This window comes from Raphanus sativus, chromosome 6 (assembly GCF_000801105.2).
Source record: "Raphanus sativus cultivar WK10039 chromosome 6, ASM80110v3, whole genome shotgun sequence".
Lineage (NCBI taxonomy): Eukaryota > Viridiplantae > Streptophyta > Magnoliopsida > Brassicales > Brassicaceae > Raphanus > Raphanus sativus.
The window spans coordinates 33,640,087-33,654,191 of NC_079516.1; the positions used below are offsets into that span (position 1 = coordinate 33,640,087).

A 14,105-nucleotide genomic window follows, 5' to 3' on the forward strand; every position below is an offset into this window, starting at 1 on the left:
AGAGTTTGTGGAGATAGCAAATGAACATTACATTACACACATAACTCGAAACATTACTTAGAAACCATATGCGAAGTTTACAAAAGAGATACTGAAATTACAATATAGCGGTGAAGAATGCAAACCAACGAAAGACACAATCTTACAGAATACCTTAAAGATAAAATATAAATCATCACGGAAAGAAACACAGCAACTGTCCCACTCCAACATTATTTATATCATCTTTCTTAAGCATCAGACTCCTTTTCTTTCTTCTCCTCCTCCTCTTCAGTGCTCTTAGCGTGATAACCTGGAAGCTTCTCTTTGATCTTTTCAAGAATACCTTTCTTCTCCTCCGGATGCTCCGCCTTTTCCTCCGTCACTGGTACAGCAGCCTCCGTGTTGACGACTTGAGAATCATCAGGTTTTTCACTTTGACCTGGAAGCTTCTCCTTGATCTTCTCCATCACTCCCTTCTTCTCATCTCCTTCAACGATCTTCTTCTTCTCCTTCTTCCTCTTCTCACCGTCTTCACCTTCTTCCTCGCTTGACTGTTGGAGATTCAAATTTTATAAGATTAAAAATGGCCATAAAGAAATGAAGTTGTTTACAGATTTAACCAAAAACTATATGCTAAAATAAAAGTAATAAATAGTACGGACTAAATTAGTTTCTTACAGAGGAAGAAGAGCTGTTGGATCGGTGAAGCTTCTGGAAGAGACTTGGCTTGTTCTCTTCCTCCTCCTCGTGCTTCTGGTGAAGCTGCTCGAGGAGAGTAGGCTTATGCTCCTTCTCTTCTTCGTGCTTCTCCACAAACGCCGGCTCTCCCGTGATCTGGGCTTTATGCTCGACCTCCGAAGCTAGCGGTGCGGTCGTTTCTTGAGGTTTCACTTCCTCCTTTTTCCCCAAGAAATCGAACAATCCACGGTCCTTAACCTCTGCCGTCGTAGCCGACGGTTCCTCCGTGGTGGTGATCTTTGGGGTCTCGTGTTCGGGGACGTTCTTGAACTCCTCAGAAGCGTTCTTGTACTCTTCAGCCATGGTTAGTTACTCTTGATCAACTGAACAGTTAGCGAGAAAACAGAGAAAAGGAGGGCTTTAACTTGCTTTTAAGGTGATTGTAAAGAGCTGTGATGAGTTTTGTGATGAGAGACAAGAGTGGGTTTTATAGTGTGAGCTAGAGGGTCCAGGCCAACGCGGAGGTTACGCTGGATAAATTTAATTGATTCTTTGTTCAAAAAAAAAATTAATTGATTCTTTTAGTATAGCAAAAAATGGATTGATTATTTTCTTAAATTTCAGAACGGTCCTATTTTCTTTAAGTCGGTAGACTAGAATGTCATAAAACCACCCATTATTTTTCTTAGTTTATAAGGATATGTTTTAGTATATTAGATGAAAAGTTTAACCAAATTTTGAATATTGCATACTCGTGTACTTTATATCTATGGAATCTGTATCAAAGATTGGTTAAGTGGTACATTTTTTTTTGGCTTCAATGTAAAATCGTTTTAAACAGTGCAGATCAAGCAAATCAAACGGATTAAATAAGAGAAATGCAGACTAAGCGAATTTAGTAGGAGAGATGCAAAATATATAGGAAAAATGCGGATTAATCAGAACAAACAGTTATTATAGTTTAAATGATAAAAATCCAAATAAAATAGATTAAATATTTAAAAGATTATAATAAAATATATCAAAATATATAATATATAAATATAGTACATAAATAACAAAACTTATTGCATTAAATCCATGATATCACAATTTTAAAATAAAAATTTAATGAAATATACCTCTTCCATTATTGTTCATATTTTAATTATATTACCATATATATATTTGCATAATACATATCATAATTAAATATATAAATAAAATATATATCTCTCTTTATAAGTATACATATTTAAATTATATTACTATAAGATATCTGCGTAATACAAAATACGCATCTCTTACATTAGTATATATATTTATATATTACTATAGATATAAATAATATATTATAATTGAAATATGTATTATATTAATATAATTATTTAAAAAAGTAAAAATATATGACAAAAATAATAAGTAAAGAATGATAATTTTGTATTGTTAAAGCTGTAAATAATAAGTAAAGTTTGTTTGCCAATTGCCAGTTATATTAAGGCCTTTTCACGTTCTCTCTGTAAATATAACTGAACTATTAACATACTTCACTTACGTTACACGGAATCGTTGGCGTGACTATGATTCTCGCTCCTGAAGCGGAAGCGGGATCGGAAGCGTCTGGAACCGCTTGGAATCGTGATGGAACCACAATTCTAGAAAAGCTGAACATGGAAGCGCAGGGGAAGCTATGATTCTAATTTGGAAGCGCATGATTGAATAAGTCGGAATCGTCCAACGACATAAAAGTATTTGACAAATACTCGCACTTGTTGATAACTCAAATCTATGTACATAATAATTTATCCTGTGTGAAAAAGTAGTTTCGGAGAAGAAGCAATGCTTTCAAGTTACACGTGCTCTTGAATTATAATTTTTATTTGAATTTTTGTTTTAATCGACATTATAGGAGAAATAAATATAGATATTTTAATCTTATCACTCATGGTCTAAATAAACCATAATGATGCATTTCATAAAATTAACAGGAGAAACACTAAATTTTGTTTGATAAAGAAAAATATATTTTTGGTGTTTTTTTCCTTTTTGATAATATATAATAATATTCTCGTAATCACTAATATATATTTTACAAAACATTAACCTAAATTTCAAATTTCATTTTTATATATTTTATATACATATTATAAACATTAAAATAATATATATATATATATATAAACTAAAACATTTCCAACACGTTTCTGCTTCCTAAAAAATTATAAAATAGCGATTCCGCGTTTCCAAACGATTCCGCTTCCTCGTATCCGTTTCCGATTCCATGTAACATATTTATATAGCCATTACTATCGTGACGCGTCGCAGTAGATAATTCATCAGAAAAAAAAAACTAAAACCGTCATTAAATGGGAAGACTAATTCGCAAGTAAAATCAACGTGGAAAGAAATAGATGAAAGCCAATACATGGTTGAAGAGCGTTAAAAGGGCCCGCACCAGAACTTAAGGTCAGTTTTGATAGGCTTACTGCATGAATGTCGGTAATGTAGAGTCACTGACTCACTGGATTAGTAAGCCACGTCGCAGAAGCCAGGTTCAATAAAGGCATCTCCAGTGATATCTCAAAATGAAGAAGGAAAGCAAAAAAAATGAGGAAAATCCATCTCCAATAGTATTTTATTCTGAAAAAAATTAAAGATATGAACAATATTGCTTCAAATTTGAAGAAACACTTTTCACAACCTCATTTTTATGTCAAATTTTTTTATTTGCATAATGATCATTTACTTTTTGACAATATTTATTTTATGCATAAACAAAACATTAACACTAAACGTAACTTTTATAACTTTATATCCAATATGTATATACTGATTAATTTTTTTAAAATATAATTACCAATAAATAGTTATTAAATTATAATATATAATTAAAAGAAAATAAAATAGAAAACAATACCATTGAGATACATAACTAATACAAAGTTAAGAAAAATATAATAATAGTGCTGTTTAAGTAAAATTTTACTATTACTTTAAATATTGTTATGTACTTTTATTAATGTAATAAATATTTTTTTATAAGTTAAAGTTTGGTGAAATTGTAAAATTTAAAAATAAGTCAGTATAATTTAGAATTTTATAAAATAAAATGTGTTATCTGCCATAAATAAAAAGTTGAAAATGGATATAATAATAATTGAGAGAGAAAATGAGAAAACCATTAAAATAAATCACAATTTTATTTTGAGTTTATTCAATTTTGAGGAAAAAAATGAGGGAAATCATTGGAAATGGTCTAACCGTCTAAGGTAGATATTTTTAGTCTATTTGATGACATTACATTGCGCTCCTATAATAACTATATATATATATAAGACGTTAAAAGAATATAAGAACGCATGCAGCACAGATATCAAAATAAAATATTCTTATCGAAGATTCGAAGGTATGAAATTATTTCTTATCAGTTATTATAAAAGAAAAACGTATACGTTTGGGGTCAAATAGTCAAATAACTAAATGCATGAAGGTGTATGCTTGTGGTGTCACATTCGGCTTCTCTGGTTATATCCACTAGGCTACGGACGAAATCTTGATCATTTTGTTTGAATAAAATTGTAACAGATGGGGCCATTGAGAAGGGGGCATTTTGGAACCTGCCAAAAGTTTATTATATCATGAGTCGTGTTCGGTTGAAAGATTCAAGTCGATGTGCCACATAATAAATTGAGACGTTTCATGTACACGCGACCCGTAACATTACCGAACTTTGTATTTTAGGCATCATAAGGGCGGTCACTATACCGACACATACCAAACAAAGCAATCGTGTTTGCTGCTAGTTGGAGAAATTAATTTTAACTAATTGATCGCAAACAAATAATTGAGTGTACATCGAAAACCTCCAGATCAAAATGATATCATAAGAACCAAATAAACTAGATATGTCTGTGAAGATGTATATTTTGTATCAGTTCCTAAGTACTATTAGGAGGTTGCGTATGTCATGAAGATGGACTTTGGTAGAGCTTATTTTTGGTGATGTCCGTAGGTTTGTTAAGCTTAGAGAAGCGATAATATATTTATTAAGAAATTTATATTAAGTATCAACGATATTACTTAAATAGAAAAAGATAAGAGAGTTATTTTTTAAAAGAGTTATTATTTGTGAAAAAAAGAAAAATTGTGTAAGTTGCTTTTGGAAGAAAGATGTGTTTCTATGGAGAATAGTGTCTCTGTTAAAAAAAAAACCAAGAGATCGTTGTTTGTTGTTTGTGTGATCAAGCATTTGGTGTCATTATTCTGCAGGTGCTGATGTAGTTGTTGACGTATTTCCAGAGTGTTGAAAGATTGAAGCCTAGATTCAGAAGGAGTTTAGCTCGAAGTCGGGTGATCTTGATAAACAAAAGTTTAGAGTTAGGTTTTATTCTAGGATTGAGATAATTAATCCTAAAGGATTATTGTAGTAGAAAATATTGGTGTAAAAATTTCTTGTTCTAGTGAACTCGAAAAAAAAGAACTTGTGTCTTGTTTATTTCTGCATTTTTACTCTCACTTCGCTGTACTTATAGTTTGATCTACAAAAACTGAATGCAGTAAAAGATGTTAGGGCAAAAAAAATTGTTAAAGCATTTCAAATCCTCTAAGATGGAGTAAAGGTAAGAGTTACACCATTTATGGACTAATCTTACATATTACTCTGTTTGGAAGTTGAAATTTATTTATTGAAATATTTTTATTTGATTCTTAAATAATATTTAAAATAATATAATAATCCACAAAAAAAAAATTTAATAGTTTTACATAAAAATGCATAAAATAATTAAAATCAAAACTAAGCATAAATAATATAGAATAATAGAAATAAATAATTTAATAATTCGATACATGTTTCCAGAACTACCAAAACTGGTGAAGTATTGTTCAAACAGAATAAATGAGTTTTATATATTGTGGATCAAATTTTCGATTGATAACATTTCACTTAATTTTGATATATGCACAAACATTTAGATTTAGTACGTAATTCAAATTACAAAACAAAATTTTTGTTTTCCTTTTATGTTCTTTTAATTCATATTTATTTTTGAATTAGGAAAATTGCATATAATAAAAATTCAAAAATATATTTTTGTGGAGGTTTTGTTAACATATTAAAATCGGATAATTGTTAGATTTTTATAAGTTGAAGGTATTACTAACAATTATTAACTAAATAGAAAGAAAGTCATTCATGATTCTTTTTTATAATAAAAATAGAATAATACATTAGAGTAAAATTCAATTATATTTTAAAGTTATACCATTTTGGAATAAAAAATAGAATAATACATTGGAGATGCTCTTAATACTCTTATATGTGTTTTTTACTTTTCATCTGAATCAAAGCTTATTCATCGGAAACATACATGAATCAAGCTATTATAATTTAGAAAGAATACTATATACACAACTCAAACTTGTACCATACATACACTATACAGCTTCGCATACAAATCTAATCTATTAAAAGGGGAGTAAAAAATTAGATTACCCCTTAGTTTTTCATTATATTTATAGTCTCATGCCACTAATATATTAAATAAGCTTATATTTATGAATCTTTGGTCTTTTCCTAATTTATCAAATTATTTCCTAAATCAAATTTAAATTAAAACAACTATTTAATTACAATTTAATGCAACTTGAAAATTACATAATCCTAAATTTAGGCATTTATTATATTTTTATCAAATTACACAACTATAATACATATTTAAATTGATTTTCGAATTAATTAATAACTAATTAATAAACATCACAAAGCCAATCGATTTAGATATCCATTTAATAAATTTAGAAAAATATTATTTTAAATATATATAGTTATATTTTATTATTATTAATAATCACTAAAATTTAAATTCACATAAAAATATCGAAATAACCAATGTATATGAAACATGTTCAGATATATGTACCAAAAATATCATATTACATGATTCAGCCTAGATCTTTTGTTTAATTAGTTACAAGATATGAGCCTGTTGCGCTGCAACGGAGTTTGTTTGGTGTTTTAGTTTAATATGAAAACATAAAATAATAAATATTATTGTAGCTTTATGATTTTTTTTGTATACATTGTGTGATATTTATTTTATAATTAAAACTCCGTTCTCACACATAAATCCAAGTTAATATTTATATTTTATAATCATGGTGCATAGATAAATGTTATAAACTTTGTATTTAGGATTAAATAATATACTATACCTAAACGTTTTAACTCAACACAACTCAAAATAAAAAATTGAATGAAAAGTAAAAAAATGAAAGTTAAATACACCAATTGAGTCAATGACAACATTATACACGTTCTTATGTACTAACTTAATGCTTTATTGAATAAATTTTTAAAAGTTTATTATGCTAGGATATTTTAAAAAGGAAACATTTTTATTTTATATATGTCTTTTTTATTTACAATTAATTTTTTTTAAATATTAAATACTCTTTTACATTTTTGTTTAAAATTTTTGAAAAGAAAAATCTGTCATATATAACCTATTATAGTTATCTTCTCTTTAGAGTTTCAGAAAAAAAATATATATCTTTATCATCAATTTTCATCAATTTTATAATTCTCACTATATATGTTTAATCATATTAATTAGCAACTTTGAAGAACCAAACTCAATATAACTTTTACAATTATATCTTGGATTTTATAAAAGGAAATTAGTATTAAATAACTATCTTCAGATTTTTTTTGTTTATGATATTTTAAAATGGAAAATTTCTACAAAATTTACTACGAAATAGTTTTTAAATTTTCCCTTTTACTATTAAACAAATTTTAAAGTATTTGTTTTATAAAAATCGTTTTTATATCTTATATATTAGTATATATATTTTTATCATTATATATTTAACACATGTCACAATATTAAAAGGAAAATTACTATCAAATATTATTTTGCAATTATCTTTTGTCTAGGATTTAAAAATGGAAAAAAAATTAGAAAAGTTTTTTTACTATCTTATATATTAGTTTATTTATTTTTAATCATTATATTTTTCATACATGTCACAATATTAAAAGAAATTTTGCAATTATCTTTTGTTTAGGATTTAAAATGGAAAATTACTATATATAATATTTATAATTATATTTTTAACACATCTTTTTGTTATTATTTTATTATATATATTTTAAAATAAGATATTAACACATATCATCTTAAATATAAAACTTCTAAGTGTCATGATCATGTTAATTAGTAATTTTGAAGAACCAAAATTTATATAATAAGATATAACGATACATCTAAAATATATAACACTAATCATAAAAGAAAAATATTAATGTATGAAAAAAGTAAAAATTAATATTTGCACGGGTGCGCGGATCAGGCTCTAGGATCCCTTAAAACTCATAATTTGAGGATAACGAAAAAATTGTACCCCACAGATAAAACAATTTTACTGAGTAAAAGTGTAAAACATAAATGACCTGTTGACAAAAAAAAACATAAATGACCTAACTCCAATTACTCCCGTAAGCGCTACGGCAATAACTCTTCCCTCAACAAAACTCAAGTTTCTAGTTTTTTTTTCTATATGATCTCGAAAGGGCCAAATGTATGTTTTCTATCGTAACACACATCATCAGTGGAAAAAAAAAAAAAAAAACACATCATCAGTGATGATTCATCACTCATTAGCCTAGCATGGGCTTCTAAATTCGGATCGGGCCAAATCTGGTATGGATCCGGAAAGTTTTAACCCGACCCGCGTTTTTGACAAGGGCGTCTTCTTTTCTTTTTTTTTTACGACTAACTTAGAAGAATAGAACATTGTGTCCCGTTGTTGGATTCATCGATTTCAAACCACAGAATCAATCAATCACATATTCATGAGTTACAATATTATTAATAAACTGTTGGTTTGATGCAGGATGGACGTTGTAGACTTGTAGTCTTTGTCATCTGGGAGCTAGTCCTCTTAGCATTCTTAATGTTTTCAGCGTTTTCCTTGTACATTGCGATTGCAACTCGCGTTCGTGTTGATATGTTTGGCTTTTTTTAACAAAAATCTGGACCATTTCTCAATTTGTCAGTGCTAAACTTCGCCGTATCTGTATTGTTTCAATTTATCGGATGTCCCGGAAGGGACTGCTATGTTTGGCTTTGCTACTAGGAAGAAGCGAAGGATGCTTGTTCCATTGTCTATACAAAGAAAGACTACGAGAAGTTGTAACTTATTTTTTTCTCTTACTTAGCCACAAAACTCACCTCCTAGTTTCAATCTGCTGAACCAATTACTGGTGTTTAGCTGATGAAGATGACAGTTTTGATCATGGCACTGGCTTTAGAGATCTGACTCAGGCCAGGGTGGCTGGACCGGGCAATCTTGGGTTTAGAGTCTTATAATCACTTTTATGATTATCATTTGGCTGCAATATGGTTTTGTTCAGAGAAAGTATGTGTAAAGAATTAAAGAGTTACGTCTTTGATGTGTAATTGTGGTGGTGGAATTCAGATGAATGAAGAAAGCAGTATCGAAAGCTTGCATTAACCAGCGAATGTTTTTAAACTATAAAATTTTGAAATTTTTTGCATCTAGTTGCATTGTTTGTTAAATAATATGTCATAACCATCAAAAAGCTTATTGAATATGATAAACAATTGAAACTTTAACGTTATAACCCATATTTTCAACTTGTCAACCAACCAAAGCTGTTATGCTTTCTCCAGTAAAAAAATAAAATTTAGATCCATCACTGTTAATATCAATCATGTCCAGCATGTTTATGATTCTCTCGGCATGTCCATAAACCTCAACCATGAGCTTTTGTTTAAAAAATCATCTACAAGGACCACAAAGAGCACCAAAGAGAAACTATAACGGTGTACTACTCGTAGCTGCATAGTTGAAAAGTGAAGGCTTGTAGGATCTCATGTGAGTTTGAAAAAGACAAGAAGAAATTAAAACAAGGGAGATGGATACACAAGAAAGTGAGAATAGAGAAGTTGAGGACGTGAATATAGCGAAAAAGCAGCAGCAATTTGCTCTAGGCGGTCACATCTCACATGCTCTCTTCTTGTCACCACATCTACTTATACCTTCTCACAAACTAATACTTTGTGGTCTAAATTATATGTAAAATGTAGTCTACCACTCGCAATTAAATAGTTAACACAATATCTAACTTTATTACAAAGTTTAAAATGCAAACAAAATTTGAAAAACACACTGAAGTTTTATCATTGCGTTACTCGATCAAGACAAGCCTAGTATTATATATTGTGGGTTCCCAAGGGATTGCATTAAACTCTTTGGTCCATGTAATTCAAAAAGAAACATTACTAAAACATTTCCCATGTAAGTACATTAATCATTTTCTTTTAATGGTCGATGCGTCCAACGGTAGCGTTAAAAAAGTCACTATGACAACGTAATGAGTTTTGAAAACTAAATTTGACGGAGACACAATCCCCGGAGGTCACTAAGAACATCTCCAACCCTACATCATAATTTACTCCAAATTGAAAAATGCTTTTATTTTTTGGTCATCACTCTATTTTTCACTCCATTTTTAATTTCATTTCATAATTTGGAGTAAATTATGGAATGGGGTTGGAGATGTCCTAAGGGCATGTTAATTGCAGAATTCTTAAAATAAATTTTTAGTGTAATACAAAAATCATTTCTTAACTTTTAATTAAGAAAAGGTAAAAACCATACTTTTATAATTATAAAAATATAAATATTGTTAATTTATTATTTAACAGATGTTGCGGTTGATAGTTTTACCAGTCATAAAAGTTCCTTAAATGCAATAATTTCTAACCACGGTACTAATCGTACAAATCTCTAGAAAATGCTTGAAACCGCAATCATCCGCACCCGTAAACTCCCATAACCGCAACCGCAACCGCTGCGGTTAAACCAGTTAGGTCCTAAGTGTTTTTTGTCATCAAAAATGTCTTTTGTTTTCATTTGTTAATTATTTAACTAGTAAGATATTAAATATCCTAGTTTTATGGCTTGTCTCGGTCTTCTGCCAACAAATTAATTGTTTATGCTGCAAGACCATAAATTCATAATAAAATATTTACTTTGGTCACATGATACACTTCTAATCTTTTTAACCCAAATAATAACAAAATCACTCAGCCACCTTACTTCCACTCAGCTACCTTGCTCCTTCCACATATTCTTAATCTTTCTTTTTGGCCACAAACACTAATCACCTTTTGTAGTATATATACGTAAAGAGAGGGGAAGGTATAGTTTCAGAAAGTAACAGACTAACAAACAGTAGTATACAAAACGGTATTATACTGGTAACATCTCAAAGAGTAGAGAGATCAAAATCAAAGCAATGAAGAGAGGATCTTGCAAGAGTCTTAGACTCACCGATATGATGGAGAAGTGGAGGAAGTGGAAGAAAGGACACTTCGCTGTGTACACCAGAGATGGCAGGAGGTTTGTTTTGCCGTTGGATTATCTGAAACATCCAATGTTTCAGGTCTTACTGGAGATGGCAGAGGAAGAGTTTGGTTCCACCATTTGTGGCCCTTTAAAGGTTCCTTGCGATGGAGGTTTGATGGATCACATTCTCATGTTACTGAGAAAGAGGAGTTTGTCTGGCCATGGTAATGATGAGAATGATGATGATTATGATGTGAAGAAGAACCTTGTTGTCTCGTCCGTGAGCATGTCCTGCAAAGGAGCTTCATCGGTTTCATATATTTTCCCTCTCTTCCGTTGCAACGCAGCTCATGATCTGAACAAGTTTCAGTCTCTAGTTTTGTAATACTTTTATGCGTTGTGGAGAACGCTCTTACAGACGAAAGTCTTTTCTGTTTGTATGTTTACACAGAGAAACAGAGTTTCTTTATAAGTCTTGAAGTTTGTATATCAATATATTCAGGTTTTATAGAGATTTTTACAGAAGAAATCAATTATCGGTTAACCAGCTTTTCTAGAAGCATTGATGCGTCATGTTAAAAGAAGTACGTACGGTATCACTGCTGCATCAGCAATAGTGAGCAAGCAACACTGCCTCTAGTTCAGTTGGAGCAGCACCCTAATTAACATTTTAACCATTACCAAAACCACCAACTTTACAATTTAGCATGATCCATGCATTAACAAAAACTAAGCTCAAGTTGATTATATGTATTTTTTGTTTGTTGACTGATGTTGCATTTTATTAGCTTCTTTAATCCCCTATATATTAAAGGAGAAGCATTTTTAAGGCTTTCCTTAAACGATTTTGGTGAGAATGCATGAGAAGGCTCAGATCCACGTGTCACTCTGTGAGGGAGTTTAAGAAAAACGGATCATTTAATTCTTTGCTTTGTTTCCTTATTTGCTTTCATTACAAGAAACGTAACCAATTTTTTTTCATTCATGCGCAAACTGTTTGTTTGTACATTCGTTTTGTGCTGCGTTGACGTTAAACGTTTAGAAACAACTACATTTCCAACTTATGGTTTGAATCCCCATCTCAGCATGTGGATAAAATCGTACGAAACTCACCACCACGAAGCAGAAACACTTTGAAGCATTACCTCTCGATGATGGAAGGATCCGAGTCATCGTTCTCTCCATTCGAGTCTTGCCGTCTTCTGTCGCGTGTTCTTGACCTCGAGATCGATGAGGCAGCCCTTAGCGTAGACGAGGAGGACAAAAGTTAGGGAGAACATACAACTGGCTTGAACTTCAGTTGCGAAGGCCAAATCGGATGAGTTTGCCGTTTGCAAACAGGGAGAGCTAAGGGACGAGCAAACACGGAGAGCTAAGGGACGAGCAAACATCAGTCCCGAGTAACTATGGAAGATTTGAGAGAGAGAAGGAAAATATTTGATACGTTTACGAAGAATAAACTTTATGTTTTTCATAGTCTCTACACTTATTTTTTGTTGTTCTATAGGTCGACCATAATTATCTACAATTTTCATGTTTTTGTAGAACCGAGCTGCTCGTGGAGCTGATGTTTATATCCCTGTTTCTCGCAAGCATTACGTTAGTAATCAAGTTGTGATCAAACATTCAAAGGAAGTCGTGTATTTTGACAAGGCAAGTGGGTGAAACAATTGCTGCTATGGTGATTTGCTGCTATTCAAAGGAAGTCTTGCATTCAAAGGAATTGCATTGTGATCAAACATTTGCTGCTATGGTATAACCATAGTTTTTATGTAAGTAATATTCGGAGTCATTTGCTTCTCTGCATAGCCAAAATTGGATTGAACGAAGCAGTAACATTATAGTCAAGTTTGATAGACTGTCATGTATTTTTTTGTATGCTATAGTTTGGTTATTTGTGCACACTGATGTTTCATGTATGTAAGTTATATGTTGTATGAATTCTTTGAAGCAAAAAATACAGAACTATGTGTGTCTTCTTCGTGGAAGTTTAATAACCGAAACAACAGCTTCAACTAATAAAAGGGTTCTCTTCTCTTTTTTTGTCAAGTAAGGTTATAGAAAGAAGCTAAATAGACGTACAGTGCAAGAAAACACATTTGTTTAACTACTTCATTGGCTTAGATCACATTGCATTATAATAATATCGAGCAGATTCTGTAAAACACATATGTTTGTTTAATACATACGAGGACGTTGTGCATGTAAAATTTTTTGCATTTAATTGAATCAATAAAAAAATTATAAATTTTTTTCTTGCTTACCATATTTACCTACTAAATATTTTTCTTGCTTATCAAGTCTCAAATCAGTAAAAAAAATGTTAAATATCTAAACTTCGAACTTATAAGATATCTATTTAACATAATCTAATTTTGCATTTACTTTTGTATTGCCTTTCTTATTAGCAATAATATTGCAACTATATAAACTAAAACACTATAATTACTTTATTAAAAACACAAATAAAAATTATAGTTTGCATAAACCAGATTGTAACAAAAGCTTAGTGTGACCAGCTTAGATTGTAACCTCGATAATATAAATTAAAACACTTTTTGACTTTTCAATTACAATTGTTACATAGATAAGTAAAAAAAAAGTAATAATTATAGTCATTACGTGTAAATTTAGATAAATCTAGACCGTAAACCATATCTTATAAACAAATCACACCAAATCAAACTGGTTTGATTTGGTTTGATTTGCACAGCTCAAATCAAATCATCAGTTGCTTACATAATTGGTTTGCTTACATAATTGGTTTGATTTGCACAGCTCTAACTCTAACTACATAATGCATCATCAATTATCTTAAAGAAAAAGTAAATATAATTTTGAAATCTACATATAGAAAGACATATATGAATAATACTAATGGGTTTCATTCCATTCTTGGCAGTAAGTTGTATATATCTATATTATTAAAGTTGAAGTACAAATTGGAGATGTTTGGAAACAAAGATAGTAGAATAAATGAGATATGTTTGGTAATATGTATAGTAGAGATGTATATTTTCTTTTATTTACACATTTAACCATTGTATTTTTAATAAATTAATAACAAATGAGAATTGCTTACAAACATT

The 14,105-nt window shown here is 30.2% G+C and overlaps 2 protein-coding genes across 2 annotated transcripts; one reads left to right on the plus strand and one right to left on the minus strand.

Moving 5' to 3' along the window:
* Nucleotides 1-12: 12 nt before the first annotated feature.
* LOC108829326 (dehydrin ERD10) lies at nt 13-1,130 on the minus strand. Its single transcript, XM_018602989.2, has 2 exons — nt 661-1,130; nt 13-533 (listed from the first exon to the last, which is right to left on the minus strand). The coding sequence occupies exons 1-2, from the start codon at nt 1,021-1,023 to the stop codon at nt 231-233; spliced, it is 666 nt and encodes a 221-aa protein (XP_018458491.1). The 5' UTR covers nt 1,024-1,130; the 3' UTR covers nt 13-230.
* A 9,770-nt stretch (nt 1,131-10,900) lies between these two features.
* Nucleotides 10,901-11,524, plus strand: LOC108829313 (auxin-responsive protein SAUR66-like). The gene has a single exon (XM_018602978.2). It carries the CDS (start codon nt 10,967-10,969, stop codon nt 11,399-11,401), a length of 435 nt encoding a protein of 144 aa, XP_018458480.1. The 5' UTR covers nt 10,901-10,966; the 3' UTR covers nt 11,402-11,524.
* Nucleotides 11,525-14,105: the final 2,581 nt, after the last annotated feature.